The sequence below is a fragment of the Salvelinus namaycush genome, chromosome 12, assembly GCF_016432855.1.
Source record: "Salvelinus namaycush isolate Seneca chromosome 12, SaNama_1.0, whole genome shotgun sequence".
NCBI lineage: Eukaryota > Metazoa > Chordata > Actinopteri > Salmoniformes > Salmonidae > Salvelinus > Salvelinus namaycush.
The window spans coordinates 17,300,340-17,321,580 of record NC_052318.1 but is presented as its reverse complement, the minus strand read 5'-3'; the positions used below and the strand labels follow the sequence as shown (position 1 = coordinate 17,321,580).

The 21,241-nt window shown below is 44.0% G+C and overlaps 1 protein-coding gene across 1 annotated transcript; it reads left to right on the top strand.

The window, feature by feature from the left end:
• Nucleotides 1-5,593: 5,593 nt before the first annotated feature.
• On the top strand, nucleotides 5,594-15,671 carry LOC120056964 (creatine kinase M-type). Its single transcript, XM_039005278.1, has 8 exons — nucleotides 5,594-5,668; nucleotides 7,172-7,380; nucleotides 10,613-10,767; nucleotides 10,956-11,088; nucleotides 11,788-11,959; nucleotides 12,086-12,209; nucleotides 14,667-14,856; nucleotides 15,142-15,671. Exons 2-8 carry the CDS (start codon nucleotides 7,188-7,190, stop codon nucleotides 15,318-15,320), a joined length of 1,146 nt encoding a protein of 381 aa, XP_038861206.1. The 5' UTR covers nucleotides 5,594-5,668; nucleotides 7,172-7,187; the 3' UTR covers nucleotides 15,321-15,671.
• The last annotated feature ends 5,570 nt before the right edge of the window (nucleotides 15,672-21,241 follow it).

Sequence of the window (21,241 nt, the reverse complement as noted above, 5' to 3'; positions counted from 1 at the left end):
ATGTTGTGTTGCTACCATGCTGTGCTGTCATGTGTTGCTGCCTTGCTGTGTTGTTGTCTTAGGTCTCTCTTTATGTAGTGTTGTCTTTCTTGTCATGATGTGTGTTATGTCCTATATTTATATATATATATTTAATCCCCGTCCCCGCAGGAGGCATTTTGTAAATAAGAATTTGTTCTTACCTGACTTGCCTAGTTAAATAAAGGTTAAATAAAAATAAAATAAAGAAAGTCTGACAGTGTCACACCCTGGCCTTAGTTATCTTTGTTTTCATTATTATTTTAGTTAGGTCAGGGTGTGACATGGTGAAGTATGTGTTTTTGTATTGTCTAGGGCACAGGTGTCAAACTCATTCCATGGAGGGCCGAGTGTCTGCGGGTTTTCGCTCCTCCCTTGTACTTGATTGATGAATTAACATCACTAATTAGTTAGGAACTCCCCACACCTGGTTGTCTAGGGCTTTATTGAAAGGAAAAACCAAAAACCTGCAGACACTAGGCCCTCCGTGGAATGAGTTTGACACCCCTGGTCTAGGGTGTTGTTTGGTTTAGGGGGTTAAGTAGAGTAGATGGTTTAGTGTTCAGTGTAGGTGTCTAGGAAAGTCTATGGTTGCCTGAATTGGTTCTCAATTAGAGACAGCTGGTTATTGTTGTCTCTGATTGGGAGCCATATTTAAGGCAGCCATAGGCTTTAGCTGGTTGTGGGTAATTGTCTATGTCAGTGTGTAGTGGTCAGTGTCAGCACCATTTCGGTTTATATAGCTTCACGGTCGTCAGTTTGTTGTTTTGTTTTGTTTGTTGCTCTTCTCAAATAAAAGAAGAATGTATTTCTCACACGCTGCGTGTTGGTCCTCTCTACAAAGTCAAGACGATCGTGACAGACAGTTAAGATTGCTGATGAGTCTTGGGGTGTGGGGGATTGGGCATAGGGAGAGGGGTTGGTGGCAGGAGCTGGGAAAGAGACTAATTTGGTCAGCCCCCTGTTGAAGGTGGACATGCCGCAGACAGCTGTGTAACAAGAGACAGAGTGTCAATTCAGGGCAAGGGCAGCGTGACCAGCCCACACTCCACCCCTCCGTATCCCCTCACAGTGGTAGAGGAGGGAGGGAGTAGACTAATGGGTTGGGGTTTACTAGGTAAGGTTGCAATTGGGGTGAGGGAAGGCAGAGGGACCGAGGGAGTTATCAGGGGTCAAGAAAGAAAGAGTGAAGACATAGTGTGTGGGATTGAGTGTTCGGTTAGGGTTAGGAACAAGGTGGCGTGGTGGGTGACAGGTGTGATTGGGTAAGGCAAGTGTTGTGGTGGGACGAACCAGGGGTGCAAGCTGTTGCCGTTGCCTGTTGGCCAGATCACACCATAGACTTGCAGCATTGGCAGGATGCCCGTCTCCCCTGGGGCTATCTCAAGGCACTTCACCCGTCACAATGGCTCGCTCATTGGACTTTCTCTGCATCAGTGTTGGTCTCCTCTCGCTTTGTCCAGGCTCTGTAACCCTGCTGCAAATAGACCAAGCAGTACATTCCGACAGGAGGATGACAATGATGCTGCCTTCAAGTGCTGTCCAAAAATTCTGACCTTTCACCTTTTATTTTTTAATTTTCTCCCCTTTTCTCCCCAATTTTCGTGGTATCCAATCGCTAGTAATTACTATCTTGTCTCATCGCTACAACTCCCGTACGGGCTCGGGAGAGACGAAGGTCGAAAGCCACGCGTCCTCCGAAGCACAACCCAACCAAGCCGCACTGCTTCTTAACACAGCGCGCCTCCAACCCAGAAGCCAGCCGCACCAATGTGTCGGAGGAAACACCGTGCACCTGGCCCCCTTGGTTAGCGCGCACTGCGCCCGACCCGCCACAGGAGTCGCTGGAGCGCGATGAGACAAGGATATCCCTACCGGCCAAACCCTCCCTAACCCGGACGACGCTAGCCCAATTGTGCGTCGCCCCACGGACCTCTCGGTCGCGGCCGGCTGCGACAGAGCCTGGGCGCGAACCCAGAGACTCTGGTGGCGCAGCTAGCACTGCGATGCAGTGCCCTAGACCACTGCGCCACCCGGGAGGTCCCTCCTTTCACCTTTTCAACCAAGACGATACTGTCAAGATTAGAAAGTTAGACAACTTTATTATCAGCAATGTTAGCTAGCTTATCTAGCCTGCTAAATTGGCTGAAGAATTGTTCTGAATAAAAAACACTTGAACGCCATCATGTCATATTTATGACCTCAATAACTAGGAAATATAACACACAGAGGAGCATTTGAGAGCAGCACGACATCATAAGAATGAATAAATTAATTTAATTAGGGAAGGGGTCTGTAGTGTCCATTATGCGTGCAAAGTAATGTGATTGAATACTGGGGGTCATTTGATCACACTGCTCAAAAAAATTAAGGGAACACTTAAACAACACAATGTAACTCCAAGTCAATCACACTTCTGTGAAATCAAACTGTCCACTTAGGAAGCAACACTGATTGACAATAAATTTCACATGCTGTTGTGCAAATGGAATAGACAAAAGGTGGAAATTATAGGCAATTAGCAAGACACCCCCAATAAAGGAGTGGTTCTGCAGGTGGTGACCACAGACCACTTCTCAGTTCCTATGCTTCCTGGCTGATGTTTTGGTCACTTTTGAATGCTGGCGGTGCTTTCACTCTAGTGGTAGCATGAGACGGAGTCTACAACCCACACAAGTGGCTCAGGTAGTGCAGCTCATCCAGGATGGCACATCAATGCGAGCTGTGGCAAGAAGGTTTGCTGTGTCTGTCAGCGTAGTGTCCAGAGCATGGAGGCGCTACCAGGAGACAGGCCAGTACATCAGGAGACGTGGAGGAGGCCGTAGGAGGGCAACAACCCAGCAGCAGGACCGCTACCTCCGCCTTTGTGCAAGGAGGAGCAGGTGGAGCACTGCCAGAGCCCTGCAAAATGACCTCCAGCAGGCCACAAATGTGCATGTGTCTGCTCAAACGGTCAGAAACAGACTCCATGAGGGTGGTATGAGGGCCCGACGTCCACAGGTGGGGGTTGTGCTTACAGCCCAACACCGTGCAGGACGTTTGGCATTTGCCAGAGAACACCAAGATTGGCAAATTCGCCACTGGCGCCCTGTGCTCTTCACAGATGAAAGCAGGTTCACACTGAGCACATGAGCACATGTGACAGACGTGACAGAGTCTGGAGACGCCGTGGAGAACGTTCTGCTGCCTGCAACATCCTCCAGCATGACCGGTTTGGTGGTGGGTCAGTCATGGTGTGGGGTGGCATTTCTTTGGGGGGCCGCACAGCCCTCCATGTGCTCGCCAGAGGTAGCCTGACTGCCATTAGGTACCGAGATGAGATCCCCAGACCCCTTGTGAGACCATATGCTGGTGCGGTTGGCCCTGGGTTCCTCCTAATGCAAGACAATGCTAGACCTCATGTGGCTGGAGTGTGTCAGCAGTTCCTGCAAGAGGAAGGCATTGATGCTATGGACTGGCCCGCCCGTTCCCCAGACCTGAATCCAATTGAGCACATCTGGGACATCATGTCTCGCTCCATCCACCAACGCCACGTTGCACCACAGACTGTCCAGGAGTTGGCGGATGCTTTAGTCCAGGTCTGGGAGGAGATCCCTCAGGAGACCATCCGCCACCTCATCAGGAGCATGCCCAGGCATTGTAGGGAGGTCATACAGGCATGTGGAGGCCACACACACTACTGAGCCTCATTTTGACTTGTTTTAAGGACATTACATCAAAGTTGGATCAGCCTGTAGTGTGGTTTTCCACTTTAATTTTGAGTGTGACTCCAAATCCAGACCTCCATGGGTTGATAAATTTGATTTACATTGATCATTTTTGTGTGATTTTGTTGTCAGCACATTCAACTATGTAAAGAAAAAAGTATTTAATAAGAATATTTCATTCATTCAGATCTAGGATGTGTTATTTTAGTGTTCCCTTTATTTTTTTGAGCAGTGTATTAAAATTATAGTGGCAGATGCATGGATGAATTTGCACTAGACAGGAATTGGTCAGAGTATACTTTTTTTGAAGTTGTAATTGTTCCTTTGCTTTATTTTTCATTGCTTTGTTTTTGATGTTGTTGTTCTATTGCAGTGGCATGTTCAATCATCTTTATTCCGGGGCTGCCGTGGTGAAGAAATGACTGATCCCCGTCAGGGGGGTCATTACGCTCCATCACGGAGGCATCTGTCAAACCTGGATCATCAGCAATGGGCCTGCCCTCATCTGCCAACAGATACATATCCCCGCCCACATGATGGGCTTCCAACGCTGCTAAAATGTCCTTTTGCAAATATTCTGTCTGGATAAAAACATAATGATGAGCAAACTAGACCTGCTGTTCAATAAATCAATAAAATGCATTTTATAAAGCCCTTTTTACATCTGCAGTTGTCACAAAGTGCTTTACAGATACCCAGCCTAAAACCCCAAAGAGAAAGCAATGCAGATGCAGAAGCACAGTGCATAGAAAAAACTCCCTAGATGGCAGGAACCTAGGAAGAAAGAAACCTAGAGAGGAACCAAGCTCAGAAGATTGGCCAGTCCTCTTCTGGCTGTACCGGGTAGAGATTTAAGAGTACATGTGATCATTAATGCCAGATCGTTGATCTAATATGGCCTGCATTGATCTAAGGTGACATTATAGATAACATTCATATCATTCACTTCACATGTAAATAGCATGCATTACACATGCATTACTAATTAATCTGTAATATACAAAACACATTAAAAGACAAACCTACTATAGGCTAAACTAAGTAGCGTTCGTGGGGTATAAGAATCCATGTGATAAGGAAAAAGAATTCCAGCTTTTCCCAACCTGTGCTACTGACATAAGGACCCCTGCTATCCATGGCATGTTTGGCAAAAGCATTGCTCAGCTTTTTTGGAGCGTGTTACTTACTACTCCCACCCCATCGCACAACCCCTCCCACCATCCTGATGACCCCGTGGAGAGTCGACTCCAAAATACTCGATTCCTCGACTCCTTGACCATCGACTCTGCGAGTCTACTCTCATTTTATTAAAAAAAGAATTGATTGCTGCTAATATCGATTATTTTAGGATAATGTAAGTAACACATATCTGCAATACAATAGCATGTTCTTAGACTAAAGAGCAGCTTCAAGCTGTCTGTTCATTGAGTTTTGAATGAATGAATTAAGGTTTAGGCAGCTAGGCTGATGTACTGATTAGCCTTGATTATTTTGGTTAGTAGATTGTCAGACAGCTCCGTATGCATCGCTAGTCAATCACACAGTTCATGAGTGCGTATACACGCACTCTCAATTATAGCTAGAGTCAGGAGTCGACTGCAAAAATCCTGGATCGACTCCACTAAAACACTAGATCCCCTACCACAGGCACTATGGCGGCGGACAGGGAGGGGAGAGCAGGGAGGGGTGAGGGTGCAGCTGCAGCCGTGCCTTGGATGACAGATGTAAATCCAGTCCTTCCGTAAACTAAACTGGGTATCAGAGACAGGATTGGGCCAATGAGAGACCAGCATGCAGTAAAATGTGCAGCCAATGGCTGCGTGTCTGCCCGGTATATAAGAAGAGCTCAAGAATCTTTGGAGTTGGGTGACCTCTATATTTTGGCTCTGGTGAACAGGATCTGATCCCAAGGACTGTTACTTTTTTTCTTGTCCGGTGTGCAGGTAAAAATGCAACGCTGTGCTTTGTATGAATAGCTAATGCTTTGGGATAAGGGCAGTGTGGCGGTTTGGATTAGTTGGACTCGGAAAGGCTTCTGACCTAAAACATTTTTGGGAGAAAAGGTTTGAAAAATTGAATGGTGCACATTTTTGAGTTAGCTGAGTTCTGTTATTTTGGCGTGTCCCTATTTGAAATGGAGGTGCTTTTTAAGCTCCTCAGGGTTTTTTTTACCTCTCCTACACACTATTATTTTGTTTATTAGTTTTAATCATATAATTTGGTATTTTTCTTCTGTGCAAATAATTAATTCAATAACAATATACTTAAATGAGGCATATACTTAATGATGCAAAAATAAGTCCTGGGTCAGTAAATGTACATATGGGGGCAATCTGGAAGGGTTTCAGATCAGTGGGATAATGAACAGCATATTTTAGTAGGAGTCTGATTCTCTTGGCTCATTTGATGATTATTTATTTTTCTGGAAATGAAGATGTGAATTGCAAAGTTGTGAACTGTTGCAAAGTTTTATAAGCTTTGTGTCAGCAAATGGTTCTCTGGTGCAGATACTGAGATAAATAAGTAAGTGTATCACAATCAGATACAGTATGAGGGCTATACACAGCTGTGGAACAGGTGTAAAAAGTTAGCTGGTCTAGAATGTCCAGCAATTGCTTTCGGACAGTTACTGTAACAGTCACACCCTTTTCATTGCTTTTGGACATGGGCATGTGATGCAACAAATGCGTCAATAGTTAAGTCCAGATCATGTGCTAATTTTTTAAATAAATATTTCAAGAAAGGTTGAGGTAAATTCCATGCCAACCAAATGCATTTAAGGAAAATAAATTAAATACAATTTATGAATTTGAGAATGGCCTATCAAGTATAGTGAATACAATTTAATTAATGAGTTGACCTTTAAAACAGCTATGTTGTTTCATAAGACTTCATGTGTGATGAGCATCAAGGTAGCTAAATGTTCCAAGATATTGTGATGGAAAACCAAGAGGGGCTGCAAAGGGTAATGACATGAAGAGGGGGGCTCTTTGCATGAGTGGAGAGGAGGGGTTGGAAATATGTTGCATATGTAAGAGGGCAAAGGGAATATAGGATAAGGGTGGAATGTTGAAGAGGATGTGAGGTTTGGGTTGAGGGTGTTAAAAATACCCAACACACAAGTGCTCCTCCCCCTTATCTATTCCGAACAGAAACATGACCCAATGGACGGGGACGTTGACTGACATTTGTAACTAGGATACGGGGTATCCACACCACTAGGGGTTTTTGCAGCTGTTCTATTGAGTATCCGGCAGTAATCTTTTAAATGTTGGGCTAAGGAAGTTTCTCTTGCCCTGAGACAGAGCACTCCTTGTAGACTTTACTCAGCTGTCAGTGTCAGGGAACTTCCTTTCAAATCGGTCACTATTAGGATTTGTGGATTATTTTCTGTGCAACTAGACAATAAATATCTGAAGATTTCTTATTTTCTTTCCCTCCTGCAGTGTTAGAAACGCAATCATGCCTTTCGGTAACACCCACAACAACTTCAAACTCAACTTCAAAGTTGAGGAGGAGTACCCTGACCTCACCAAGCACAACAACCACATGGCCAAGGTGCTGACCAAGGACATGTACGCCAAGCTGAGGGACAAGCAGACCCCCTCTGGCTTCACTTTGGATGACGTCATCCAGACCGGTGTCGACAACCCTGGTGAGTGCCACATATCTCCCAAACACCTGCTGAGGATAGCCACCAACCACCGCAAACACACAACTGTCAAATGTAGAACTGAGACGGTCTGCACAACCAAGTTAGCGCTCTAGGGATTGATCATCCTAATACCATTGCAATAATTACATATGAAAATAATATATGCCATTGAGCAGACACTTATATCCAAAGTGACTTACAGAGCTGTACATACATTGCTCAAGACCTGTTCACGCTACTTGCTAGCAACAACACTGAGACAATCAGTCAACTTACTTGTAATAATGTCAATTCTGAAATGTTATATTATATAGTTGTGGTATAGTATATTATATGGTTGTGGTATTAGTATGTCTTGAGCTAGCTGAGGATTAAAAAAAAATGTAAGTATGTATTTCAGCACCGGGATGATTTTATTTATATGGTTGTGTATTTCAGCACCGGGATGATTTTATTTATATGGTTGTGTATTTCAGCACCGGGATGATTTTATTTATATGGATGTGTATTTCAGCACCGGGATGATTTTATTTATATGGTTGTGTATTTCAGCACCGGGATGCTGAAATACATACTTTGTTTTTAAATCCTCAGCTAGCTCAAGACATACTAACACCACAACCATATAACTCAAATCTAATCAAATTTGGTTAGTCACATGCGCCGAATACAACAGGTGTAAACCTTACAGTGAAATGCTTACTTACGAGCCCCTAACCAACAATGCAGTTAAAAAAATACGGCTAAGAATAAGAAATAAAAGTAACAACTAATTAAAGAGCAGCAGTAAAATAACAATAGCGAGACTATATACAGGAGGGTACTGGTGCAGAGTCAATGTGCAGGGGCACCGGTTAGTTGAGGTAATATGTACATGTAGGTAGATTTATTAAAGTGACTATGCATAGATGAATCTCTGTAGTGCCTTGCGGTCGGAGGCCGAGCAGTTGCCATACCAGGCAGTGATGCAACCAGTCAGGATGTTCTTGATGATGCAGCTGTAGAACCTTTTGAGGATCTGAGGACCCATGCCAAATCTTTTCAGTCTCCTGAGGGGGAAAAGGTTTTGTCGTGCCCTCTTCATGACTGTCTTGGTGTGCTTGGACCATGTTAGTTTGTTGATGATGTGGACACCAAGGAACTTGAAGCTCTCAACCTGCTCCACTGCAGCCCCGTCAATGAGAATGGGGGCGTGCTCGGTCCTCTTTTTCCTGTAGTCCACAATCATCTCCTTTGTCTTGATCACGTTGAGAGAGAGATTGTTGTCCTGGCACCACACGGCCAGGTCTCTGACATCTTCCCTATAGGCTGTCTCGTCGTAATCTGTGGATCTGTTGGGGCGGTATGCAAATTGGAGTGGGTCTAGGGTTTCTGGGATAATGGTGTTGATGTGAGCCATGACCAGCCTTTCAAAGCACTTCATGGCCACAGACGTGAGTGCTACGGGTCGGTAGTCATTTAGGCAGGTTACCTTAGTGTTCTTGGACACAGGCACTATGGTGGTCTGCTTAAAACATGTTGGTATTACAGACTCGGACAGGGAGAGGTTGAAAATGTCAGGGAAGACACTTTCCAGTTGGTCAGCGCATGCTCGCAGTACACGTCCTGATAATCCGTCTGGCCCTGCGGCCTTGTGAATGTTGACCTGTTTAAAGGTCTTACTCACATCGGCTGTAGAGAGCGTGATCACACAGTCGTCTGGAACAGCTGGTGCTCTCATGCATGTTTCCGTGTTATTTGCCTCGAAGCGAGCGTAGAAGTAGTTTCGCTCATCTGGTAGGCTTGTGTCGCTGGGCAGCTCTCGGCTGTGCTTCCCTTTGTAGTCTGTAATGGTTACAAAGGCTCTGCCACATCCGACGAGCGTCAGAGCCGACGTAGTACGATTCGATCTTAGTCCTGTATTGATGCTTTGCCTGTTTGATGGTTCGTCGGAGGGAATAGCAGGATTTCTTATAAGCTTCCGGGTTAGAGTCTTGCTCCTTGAAAGCGGCAGCTCTAGCCTTTACCTCAGTGCGGATATTGCCTGTAATCCATGGCTTCTGGTTGGGGTGTGTACGTATGGTCACTGTGGGGGCGACATCATCGATGCACTTATTGATGAAGCCATTGACTGATGTGGTGTACTCCTAAATGCCATCGGAGGAATCCCAGAACATATTCCAGTCTGTGCTAGCAAAGCAGTCCTGTAGCTTAGCATCTGCTTCATCTGACCACTTTTTTAATGATCTTGTCACTGGTGCTTCCTGCTTTAATTTTTGCTTGTACGCAGGAATCAGGAGGATAGAATTATGGTCAGATTTGCCAAATGGAGGGCTAGGGAGAGCGTTGTATGCATCTCTGTTTTTGGAGTATAGGTGGTCCAGAGTTTTTTCCCTCTGGTTGCACATTTAACATGCTGATAGAAATTTGGTAAAACGGATTTAAGTTTCCCTGCATTAAAGTCCCCTGCTACTAGGAACGCCGCCTCTGGGTGAGTGTTTTCTTGTTTGCTTATGGTGGAATACAGCTCATTCAATGCTGTCTTAGTTCCAGCCTCAGTCTGTGGTGATATGTCAACAGCTACGAAAAATACAGATGAAAACTCTCTAGGTAGATAGTGTGGTCTACAACTTATCATGAGATACTCTACCTCAGGCGAGCAATAGCTCAAGACTTCCTTAGATATCGTGCACCAGCTGTTATTTACAACAATACATAACCTGCCACCCCTTGTCTTACCAGACACCGCTGTTCTATCCTGCCGGTACAGCGTATAACCAGCCAGCTGTATGTTGATAGTGTCGTCGTTCAGCCACGACTCTGTGAAGCATAAGATATTACAGTTTTGAATGTCCCGTTGGTAGTTTAATCTTCTGCGTAGGTCATCAATTTTATTCTCCAAAGATTGCACGTTTGCTAGCAGAAGGGAAGGAAGTGGGGGTTTATTCGAAGTTGTTTTCGGTCATAAGAGACGATAGCGGCAACATTATGTACAAAATAAGTAAAAAAATAAGTTACAAGCAACACAAATAAACAAACAAAAAAACACAATTGGTTGGGGACACGTAGATCATCAGTCTTCTTCTCCGGTGCCATTTATAGTATAGATATGCAGGTTACCTTATTGAATATGCAGCAGATATTTATTGCATATTTTTCACACCACAGAGTCGTATATTAATGTCAGTTAGTCTACTAAGTAGATGTGCTGCCTTCTTACCCTCCTCCTCCACTCCTCTCTCTCTGTCCTCAGGTCACCCCTTCATCATGACTGTTGGCTGCGTGGCTGGTGATGAGGAGTCCTACGAGATCTTCAAGGATCTGTTGGACCCCATCATCTCAGACCGTCATAGTGGATACAAGCCCACAGACAAGCACAAGACCGACCTGAACTTTGAGAACCTGAAGGTAGTGTCTAATTCTTCTGACATGTTTTATGGGTTTCATTTCCTATACGAAATGCCAAAGAGTACTGCTGAGTAAAAGCAGTGTGAAAATATTTGAATAATCTCTACATAGGAGGTTGGGAATCACAAACTTCTTTGAGACACTTGAAATGTTCTGGTCTGAAACTCTGTTGTGACCTCTCTGTATAGGGAGGTGATGACCTGGACCCCAACTACGTCCTGTCCAGCCGTGTGCGTACCGGCCGCAGCATCAAGGGATACACCCTGCCCCCCCACAACAGCCGTGGCGAGCGCAGAGCAGTGGAGAAACTGTCCGTCGAGGGTGAGCCTCCCAGCTATCAATAGCTACAGGACATATGCATACACAGGATTATGCATGAAGCTAGGCAATAAAACGAAAGAAAGGGAAGTGGAGATCCAAATGTATTTATTTATTTAAAAACATTTACCCCCTTTTTCTCTCCAATTTCGTGAGATCCAATTATGATCTTGTCTCATCGCTGCAACTCCCCAACGGGCTCGGGAGAGCCGATGGTCGAATCATGCGTACTCAAACATGACGTGCCAAGCCGCGTTTCTTAACACCCGCTCGCTTAACCCAAAAGCCAGCTGCACCAATGTGTCGGAGGAAACACTGTTCAACTAACGACCGAAGTCAGCTTACAGGCGCTCGGCCCAGCATAAGGAGTCGTTAGAGCATGATGAGCCAAGTAAAACCCCCCCGGCCAAACCCTCCTCTAACCCGGGGGACACTGGGCCAATTGTGCACCGACCTATGGGACCCCCGGTGACGGCTGGTTGTGACACAGCTTGGGATCGAACCCCAGGCAGTAGTGATGCGGCAACACCGCCATTCGGGAGGCTGGAGATCCAATTCTTAGGAACCCCTTAGATTAATTGGAAATAGAGATCAAAAGTGAATCCTTAGCTGCAATGACTAGTGCATGATGTCAGATAACATGGTATCTCCCTGCCTGGAGTTAAGAGTGAGGGGAAACTGAGGGGTTTTCTGTTCCTCCAGCTCTGAACACCCTGGACGGTGAATTCAAGGGAAAGTACTACCCCCTGAATAAGATGACCGATGCCGAGCAGGAGCAGCTTATCGCTGACCATTTCTTGTTTGACAAGCCCGTCTCCCCCCTGCTGCTGGGCGCTGGTATGGCCCGTGACTGGCCCGATGCAAGAGGAATCTGGTATGTACCCAGAACACAGACCCATACCAATAGTTAACCAAAACAATACTGTATTGTACTGTACAGAATATCCCACAATGTATCATAGTGATGTATCATGTGAAACCTCATCCCTCCTTTCTGAAGGCATAACGATGCCAAGAGCTTCTTGGTCTGGGTGAATGAGGAGGATCACCTGCGTGTCATCTCCATGGAGAAGGGCGGCAACATGAAGGAGGTCTTCAGACGCTTCTGCGTTGGTCTGAAAAGGGTATGTACTGGTACTCAAACCATTTTGTAACTAGCTCTCACAGTCTCACGTCAGAATTAGACATTCATCCATGTTTCTCAAACGTCCAATTTTGAAGTTGTTGCAAACATCACATTTCGAAATGTTTAAGGTTACATTTTCAAGGTTAGGGTTAAGTTTTGGCTCCGAAATCTTAAATTTAGGCATTAACTCTGAATGGTTAAGGTAAGGGTTGAGTTTAAGAATTGACGTAAAACAAAAATCTCAAAAACTTTGGAATCAGAGGCAGATGCTTACGCCCATCCACCCGCCCCGTCCACAACACCCTAGCAAAACTGACACCTACTTGAAGGTAACAATCAATCAATCAATCAATTTTATTTTATATAGCCCTTCGTACATCAGCTAATATCTCGAAGTGCTGTACAGAAACCCAGCCTAAAACCCCAAACAGCTAGTAATGCAGGTGTAGAAGCACGGTGGCTAGGAAAAACTCCCTAGAAAGGCCAAAACCTAGGAAGAAACCTAGAGAGGAACCAGGCTATGAGGGGTGGCCAGTCCTCTTCTGGCTGTGCCGGGTGGAGATTATAACAAAACTATGCCAAGATGTTCAAAAATGTTCATAAGTGACAAGCATGGTCAAATAATAATCATGAATAATTTTGTTGGCTTTTCATAGCTGATCATTAAGAGTTGAAAAACAACAGGTCTGGGACAGGTGGCGGTTCCATAACCGCAGGCAGAACAGCTGAAACTGGAATAGCAGCAAGGCCAGGCGGACTGGGGACAGCAAGGAGTCACCACGGGCGGCAGTCCCGACGCATGGTCCTAGGGCCCAGGTCCTCCGAGAGAAAGAAAGAGAGAAGGAGAAAATTAGAGAGAGCCAAGATTTTCAAAATGTTCATAAATGACAAGCATGGTCAAATAATAATCAGGAATAAATCTCAGTTGGCTTTTCATAGCCGATCATTAAGAGTTGAAAACAGCAGGTCTGGGACAGGTAGGGGTTCCATAACCGCAGGCAGAACAGTTGAAACTGGAATAGCAGCAAGGCCAGGCGGACTGGGGACAGCAAGGAGTCACCACGGCCGGTAGTCCCGACGTATGGTCCTAGGGCTCAGGTCCTCCGAGAGAAAGAAAGAGAGAAGGAGAAAATTAGAGAGAGCCAAGATTTTCAAAATGTTCATAAATGACAAGCATGGTCAAATAATAATCAGGAATAAATCTCAGTTGGCTTTTCATAGCCGATCATTAAGAGTTGAAAACAGCAGGTCTGGGACAGGTAGGGGTTCCGTAACCGCAGGCAGAACAGTTGAAACTGGAATAGCAGCAAGGCCAGGCGGACTGGGGACAGCAAGGTGTCATCATGCCCGGTAGTCCTGACGTATGGTCCTAGGGCTCAGGTTCTCAGAGAGAAAGAGAGAACGAGAGAATTAGAGAGAGCATACTTAAATTCACACAGGACACTGGATAAGACAGGAGAAGTACTCCAGGTATAACCAACTGACCCTAGCCCCCCGACACATAAACTACTGCAGCATAAATACTGGAGGCTGAGACAGGAGCGGTCAGGAGACACTGTGGCCCCATCCGAAGAAACCCCCGGACAGGGCCAAACAGGAAGGATATAACCCCACCCACTTTGCCAAAGCACAGCCCCCGCACCACTAGAGGGATATCCTCAACCACCAACTTACAATCCTGAGACAAGGCCGAGTATAGCCCACAAAGATCTCCACCACAGCACAAACCAAGGGGGGGCGCCAACCCAGACAGGAAGATCACGTCAGTAACTCAACCCACTCAAGTGACGCACCCCTCCTAGGGACGGCATGAAAGAGCACCAGCAAGCCAGTGACTCAGCCCCTGTAACAGGGTTAGAGGCAGAGAATCCCAGTGGAGAGAGGGGAACCGGCCTGGCAGAGACAGCAAGGGCGGTTCGTTGCTCCAGAGCCTTTCCGTTCACCTTCACACTCCTGGGCCAGACTACACTCAATCATATGACCTACTGAAGAGATAAGTCTTCAGTAAAGACTTAAAGGTTGAGACCGAGTCTGCGTCTCTCACATGGGTAGGCAGACTGTTCCATAAAAATGGAGATCTATAGGAGAAAGCCCTGCCTCCCGCTGTTTGCTTAGAAATTCTAGGGACAATTAGGAGGCCTGCGTCTTGTGACCGTAGCGTACGTATTGGTATGTACGGCAGGACCAACTCGGAAAGATAGGTAGGAGCAAGCCCATGTAACGCTTTATAGGTTAACAGTATAACAGTGCTCACTGTTGCCCCTAGTGGCCGGTGTCCCCGTCATCTCCTGACGTTCTCAGACATGGATGGACGTTGAATACTGACTTGTATCACGGGTAACCTGGCTGCCATTTTGACATGGTAGAAAAACACCCTAACACAATGAAAAGACATGAAAACGCAGAGAGACAATTACAAGAATGTTGATACAGGGTTGTTTATTTCATCTGACAGATTGAGGAGACTTTCAAGAAGCACAACCACGGCTTCATGTGGAACGAGCATCTTGGCTACGTGCTGACCTGCCCCTCCAACTTGGGAACTGGTCTGCGTGGTGGCGTGCACGTCAAGCTGCCCAAGCTGAGCACACACCCCAAGTTTGAGGAGATCCTGACCAGGCTGCGTCTGCAGAAGCGTGGCACAGGTACTCAAACGCACAACAAAAAACATCCAGAGCAGCTGCTGATATATTCAACTCTAAATCGTCACAGATCACGACAGTCTTCCCATTTACAATAAAACATGTAAAAAGGAAGATGAGCAAAAGCTATTCTGAAATAGCCATGTCCACAGCGGTTAGGACATCTGTTCATTGAGTCTGTTATTTTTGGTGCTATTTGGATAATTTACAGTATGAGTAATTTTGCAGAGATTGTCTGAGACATACACTTAAACCCGCTTCTCTCTCCCTTTTCCCTGCTCTCTACAGGTGGCGTGGACACAGCCTCCGTGGGTGGAGTGTTCGACATCTCCAACGCTGACCGTCTGGGATCCTCTGAGGTAGCTCAGGTCCAGATGGTGGTGGATGGTGTCAAGCTCATGGTGGAGATGGAGAAGAAGCTGGAGAAGGGAGAGGCCATCGACGGCATGATCCCCGCCCAGAAGTAAAGAGTTGTTGACGTCGCTGGTCGTATTTTGTTTTTCTATTGTCAAGTTATGTGCCATTGAGTCAACCAACCGGCGCTTAGAGGAAACTGATGCTCGCTCTAGAGACTCTTCACTGCTCACCTATTTTTCTTCTTTCCTTCAGCCTTTTCTGTCTCTTTTGTTTTTTTCCTTTCCTTTTCTTCCTTGCACCATTTTTTCCACTTCTCTCCTGTTCAGTTTGTAACATCCTGGATCAGCTTCCACTGAAGTCAGCTTGCCTGACAGATGTGGCATCACGTACATTTGAAATTTGGTTTTAGAAAAATGATAATTGAAACTGTGATTAAATAAACTTGGCCTCATGAACCAAAACAGATTGGTCTTTCTTGGTCATGCACTCATAATAAATCACTGCAAATGTTAAATCAAGTCTAATAGTGTTCAATTTAACAATCAAAAAGTCTCTTTATGGTCCCACACTACACAGAGTTAATGGTACACGTTCAAAAGTGTAAATTTCACAGATATTCTGTAACTCAGTAAATAGTTGCAAATTAAGATAACACTGGCCATTACTGGTTTTTGTTGGAATTACTCTACTTTGGTGTAAAATGTTAAAAAAATATATATAATCCATTTGAGAAACTTCTTAAAGACATGCTCCAGAATTTTTGGCGACTACTAAGTATTTTTTAAACCTCCCACTTTGGTCTGGATGTGTCAATGTGTAGTTCATACATGCATAATCTATGAGCAGAATTACTGTTTACCTCAATTACACAAAATCCCTAGTTTGAAAGCAACAGTTTTTCTGGATGCTGTGCTGTGCCATTTTTCCTACGTTTACCCCCATAGAAATTTGTTTTCAACCAAAGGAAGAAGCCACTGCTGTCCAAAAAAAACATTGCTGCACGTCTGAAGTTCGCAAAAGAGCACCTGGATGTTCCACAGCGCTTCTTGCAAAATATTCTGTGGACAGATGAAACTAAAGTTGAGTTGTTTGGAAGGAACACACAACACTATGTGTGGAGAAAAAAAGGCACAGCACAGCACCCAACATCAAAACCTCATCCCAACTGTAAAGTATGGTAGAGGGAGCATCATGGTTTGGAGCTGCTTTGCTGCCTCAGGGCCTGGTAAGCTTTCTATCGTCGACATAAAAATGAATTCCCAAGTTTATCAAGACATTTTGCAGGAGAATGTAAGGCTATCTGTCCGCCAATTGAAGCTCAACAGAAGTTGGGTGATGCAACAGGACAACGACCCAAAACACAGAAGTAAATCAACACCAGAATGGCTTCAACAGAAGAAAATACGCCTTCTGGAGTGGTCCAGTCAAATTCCTGACCTCAACCCGATTTAAAATGTTGTGGCATGACCACAAGAGCTGTTCACACCGGACATCCTAAGAATATTGCTCAACTGAATCAGTTTTGTAAAGATGAACGGTCCAAAATTCCTCCTGACCGTTATGCAGGTCTAATCCGCAACTACAGAAAACATTTGGTTGAGTTTATTGCTGCGAAAGGAGGGTCAACCAGTTATTAAATCCAAGGGTTCACATACTTTTTCCACCCTACACTGTGAATGTTTACACAGTGTGTTCAATAAAGACATGAAAACTTATAATTGTTTGTGTGTTATTAGTTTAAGCAGACTGTTTGTCTATTGTTGTGATGTAGATGAAGATCAGAAAGATTTTATGACGAATTTAATTTATAAATCCAGGTAATTCCAAAGTTTTCACATACTTTTTCTTGCCGCTGTATATGCCAAATTGTTCCTTTAACCTGACTCTATATGCACTAGTGAAGCCCATATGGATAATATTTTGAGAGGTATAAGCATTCTGGGTATAACTCTACCTTGCCTCCTTAGGTAAAGTTACATCCAGATAGCTTGCATCTGACAAATAATCTCAGATAGCCACTAGCGCATATGGAGTAAGGAGTATGGAGTAAACAAAGCTGTTTTTTAAACAGGAATTGACCATGTCTCTTATGACTTCACCTGACAAAGACCATAATCTAAACTGTAGCTCCTATACCACCTAGCAACTATCTTTTCAGTTTACTGAGTAGGGTTTAGACCACAGTGTGTGAGTGGCCCTTTGAGAGTTCTCATAGATATCTCTGAAAACAAGTAACTTCATCTTTAGAGCTTGGAGCCGTGGGGAGGTCCTGAGATCATCAAGTTCCAAGAATACTTTTTGGAACACCTCAAAGGTATATTTCAGTTCTTTGGAGTACTGTAGATTTAAGCCATAGATGAGGCCCATAAACAAGGTACATGACTGTGTAACACTGCGAATACCAGCCAGGACCTCTGCTCCTTCGAGGCAGATCACATGCTCTATATTTTGGTGCAGATGTTTCACAGTGAACAACTTCATCACATGCTGAACGAGGTCCTCTCGGATCATGGTGTCGTCAGCATCCTGAGTGAAAAAATTAAGAAATAACAGACTAGGCTACTAGATTAACTGTGCAATTTGAGAGGAGAGAAGGGGAAAGAAAGGAAGATAGCTCATTTAGAGATAAATAATAAAAAAATAAAAACAACCTTTTATTCTGTGATAAGGTATTCAACCCTCTCGCCGGGGGATATGATCAGGCCATGGACCACACTCTCTTCTTTCCTGGATGGTGTTGCACTGTAATATGATGTCAGCCAGAGAGATATGCTGAGAAGGATTATCACCACAGCAAGCAAGGTACTTGGAGTCTAACAGACAGGCCTGGATGAGATCTTTAAGGTCAGGGCCCTCCGCAAGGCTCACAAAATCATTTTAGATCCAAGCCACCCCCTGTACCCGGACTTTGAACTACTCCCCTCTGGGCACAGGTATAGGGCACCCCTCAGCAGGAAAAACAGAACGAGACAGTAATTTGTGCCAGGTGTGATATCCCTCCTAAATAGCTCGGGCTAATGTTCCTATCTACTCAGTAAGGCCAGTAGGCTAGTCTTTAAAAAAAAGGTTTTATTGGTATGTAACTGTTATGAAAGTTGGATTGTCAATTTTGTTTTGTATTTAAACGCCACTTTAAACATGTACATGACACTGCAACAAAATTTCCCCATGGGGACAATAAAGTAAGTAAGTTATCTTCTTATGGCTGCAATCTCGTTAACGGGATGATATGACAACAGCTAGTGAAAGTGCAGGGCGCCAAATTCAAACAACAGAAATCTCATAATTAAAATTCCTCAAACATACATGTATTTTATACAATTTTAAAGGTAATCTTGTTGTTAATCCCACCAAAGTGTCCGATTTCAAATAGGCTTTACAGTGAAAGCACCACAAACGATTATGTTAGGTCACCGCAAAATCACAGAAAAACACAGCTATTTTTCCAGCCAAAGACAGGAGTCACAAAAAGCAGAAATAGAGATAAAATTAATCACTAACCTTTGATGATCTTCATCAGATGACACTCATAGGACGTCATGTTACACAATATATATATGTTTTGTTCGATTAAGTTCATATTTATATCCAAAAACCTCAGTTTACATTGGTGCCATGTTCAGAAATGCCTCCAAAATATCCGGAGAAATTGCAGAGAGCCACGTCAAATAACATAAATACTCATCATAAACTTTGATGAAAGATATATGTTTTACATAGAATTAAAGATACACTTGTTCTTAATGCAACCGCTGTGTCAGATTTCAAACATCTTTACGGCAAAAGCACAATATTCAATAATCTGAGAACAGCGTTCAGCCACAAAAGGAAGCCATACAGTTACCCGCCAAATTGTACAGTCAACAAAACTCATAAAAAGCATTATAAATCTTCACTTACCTTTGCTGATCTTCGTCGGAATGCACTCCCAGGACTCCCACTTCCACAAGAAATGTTAGTTTTGTTCGGTAATGTCCATCATTTATGTCCAAGTAGCTACTTTTGTTAGCGCGTTTAGTACACAAATCCAAACGCTCGTGCAGATCCAGCCAAACATCGGACGAAAACTTCTAAAAGTTATATTACAGGTCAAAGAAACTTGTCAAACTAAGTATAGAATCAATCTTTAGGACGTTGTTATCATAAATATTCAATAATGTTCCAACCGGAGAATTCCTTTGTGTCTATAGAAGTAATGGAACGCAAGTCGATATCATGTGGAATGCGCGTGACCAGGACCTGGCTCTCTGCCAGATCACTGACTCATTCCCCTCTCATTCAGCCCCACATCACAGTAGAAGCTTCATTCAAGGTTCTACAGACTGTTGGCATCTAGTGGAAGCCGTAGGAAGTGCAAACAGATCCATATCCTACTGTGTTTTCAATAGGCGATGAGTTGAAAATCGACCAACCTCAGATGTCTCACTTCCTGGTTGGATTTCTTCTCAGGTTTTTGCCTGCCATATGAGTTCTGTTATACTCACAGACATAATTCAAACAGTTTTAGAAACTTCAGAGTGTTTTCTATCCAATAATAATATGCATATATTAGCAACTATGACTGAGGAGCAGGCCGTTTACTCTGGGCGCCTCTGTGCACCTTTCATCCAAGCTACTCAATACTGCCCCTGCAGCCATAAGAAGTTATTAATACTGGCAACTGAATACATACAGTTTAACCTATATACTATTGTGAAGGTGTTACTGTGCATACTGTACCCCGTACAGAACTTCAAGGATTTTCTGCATGTCCGCCTTTACAGCACCTCCTTTTGACTTAAACAAGTCCAATAGTTGTGATGTAAATTCGTCCAGATTCTGCATAAAGGTGGACTCAAGCAACAGTTGTAATTCTTCTGAACTCTTCCTTAATGAGAGAGATCTTCTGAACAGATATGGACAAAAGATGATCTGAGAGCCAGAATACTATTGGGAAACCCCTCCCAAAGCATGTGCAGAGTGAGAATGTTCAGACTAATCTTTAATGCATATTTAATTGTAGATTAGAATATTAGGTCAAGACAACACAAAATATTTAAATCAATATACACTTTTTACCTACAATGACTATTTTCATTCAGCTGTATTTTGTACCTGAGTGGGCTCAAACAGGGCTAGCCATCTTTCTTTGAAGTTCTTCACAGGAAGGGCCTGAACGACATTTTGGAAATCACAATGTTGTAGTTTTTTATTTATTTATTTATTTGTATTTAACCTTTATTTAACTAGGCAAGTCAGTTAAGAACAAATTCTTATTTACAATGACGGCCTACCAAAAGGCAAAAGGCCTCCTGCGGGGACGGGGGCCTGGGATTTAAAAAAATAAATACGATATAAATATAGGACAATAACACTACATAAAGAGATGTAAGACAAAAACATAACAAGACAGCAAAACATGACAACACAGCAATGGTAGCAAGACAACATGACAACAACATAGTAGCAGCACAAAACATGGTACAAACATTATTGGGCATACAAACATTGTCATGTACTTGTACTTCTCCCAGTAGCTCCACTCGCTCCCTCTCCAGGGTTTCTCCAGCAGGGTGGGAGGTAATTTACCTCTGCCTTCTTTGTTTAAACATTTTTTTTGGGGCAACGGGCCTGTCCTCTGATTTTCTCTTGACAGAGTTCACCTCCAGTTCTGGACAATCCAATTCCTCTCAGTTTCAATCTTTAATTGCCCATCTTGTACTTCAGGCTGGTTTGCCATCCGTACAGGCCTGAGAAGGACCCAGACTCTTTAAGGCATGGCTACTTTTTTACCAAAGCTACTGCTACTTGGCAAAATTGTAGACTTGGCTTTAAACTGGAAAATCCTTTCAGACAGTTTCCAGGATGTCTGATTTCACAGACAGATTGTTGAGTAGTGTTCCATTCTTCGTGTGTGCTTCATTAGCTGCCTCAAGAATGAGCTCTGTATCAGTACTCAGGAGCGTCTGAATACCTATACCAAAAAGAAGACTTGTATTAAAATCTATGACAATGTCAGGAAAATAAAACTCGAATGACTTCAGCTTTAGAT

Coding starts and splice junctions, on each gene's coding strand:
- LOC120056964 (XM_039005278.1), top strand. CDS start 7,188: ATGCCTTTCGGTAACACCCACAACAACTTCAAACTCAACTTCAAAGTT. Junction 11,089..11,787: donor GGAGAAACTGTCCGTCGAGG/GTGAGCCTCCCA, acceptor CTGTTCCTCCAG/CTCTGAACACCCTGGACGGT. Junction 14,857..15,141: donor TCTGCAGAAGCGTGGCACAG/GTACTCAAACGC, acceptor TGCTCTCTACAG/GTGGCGTGGACACAGCCTCC.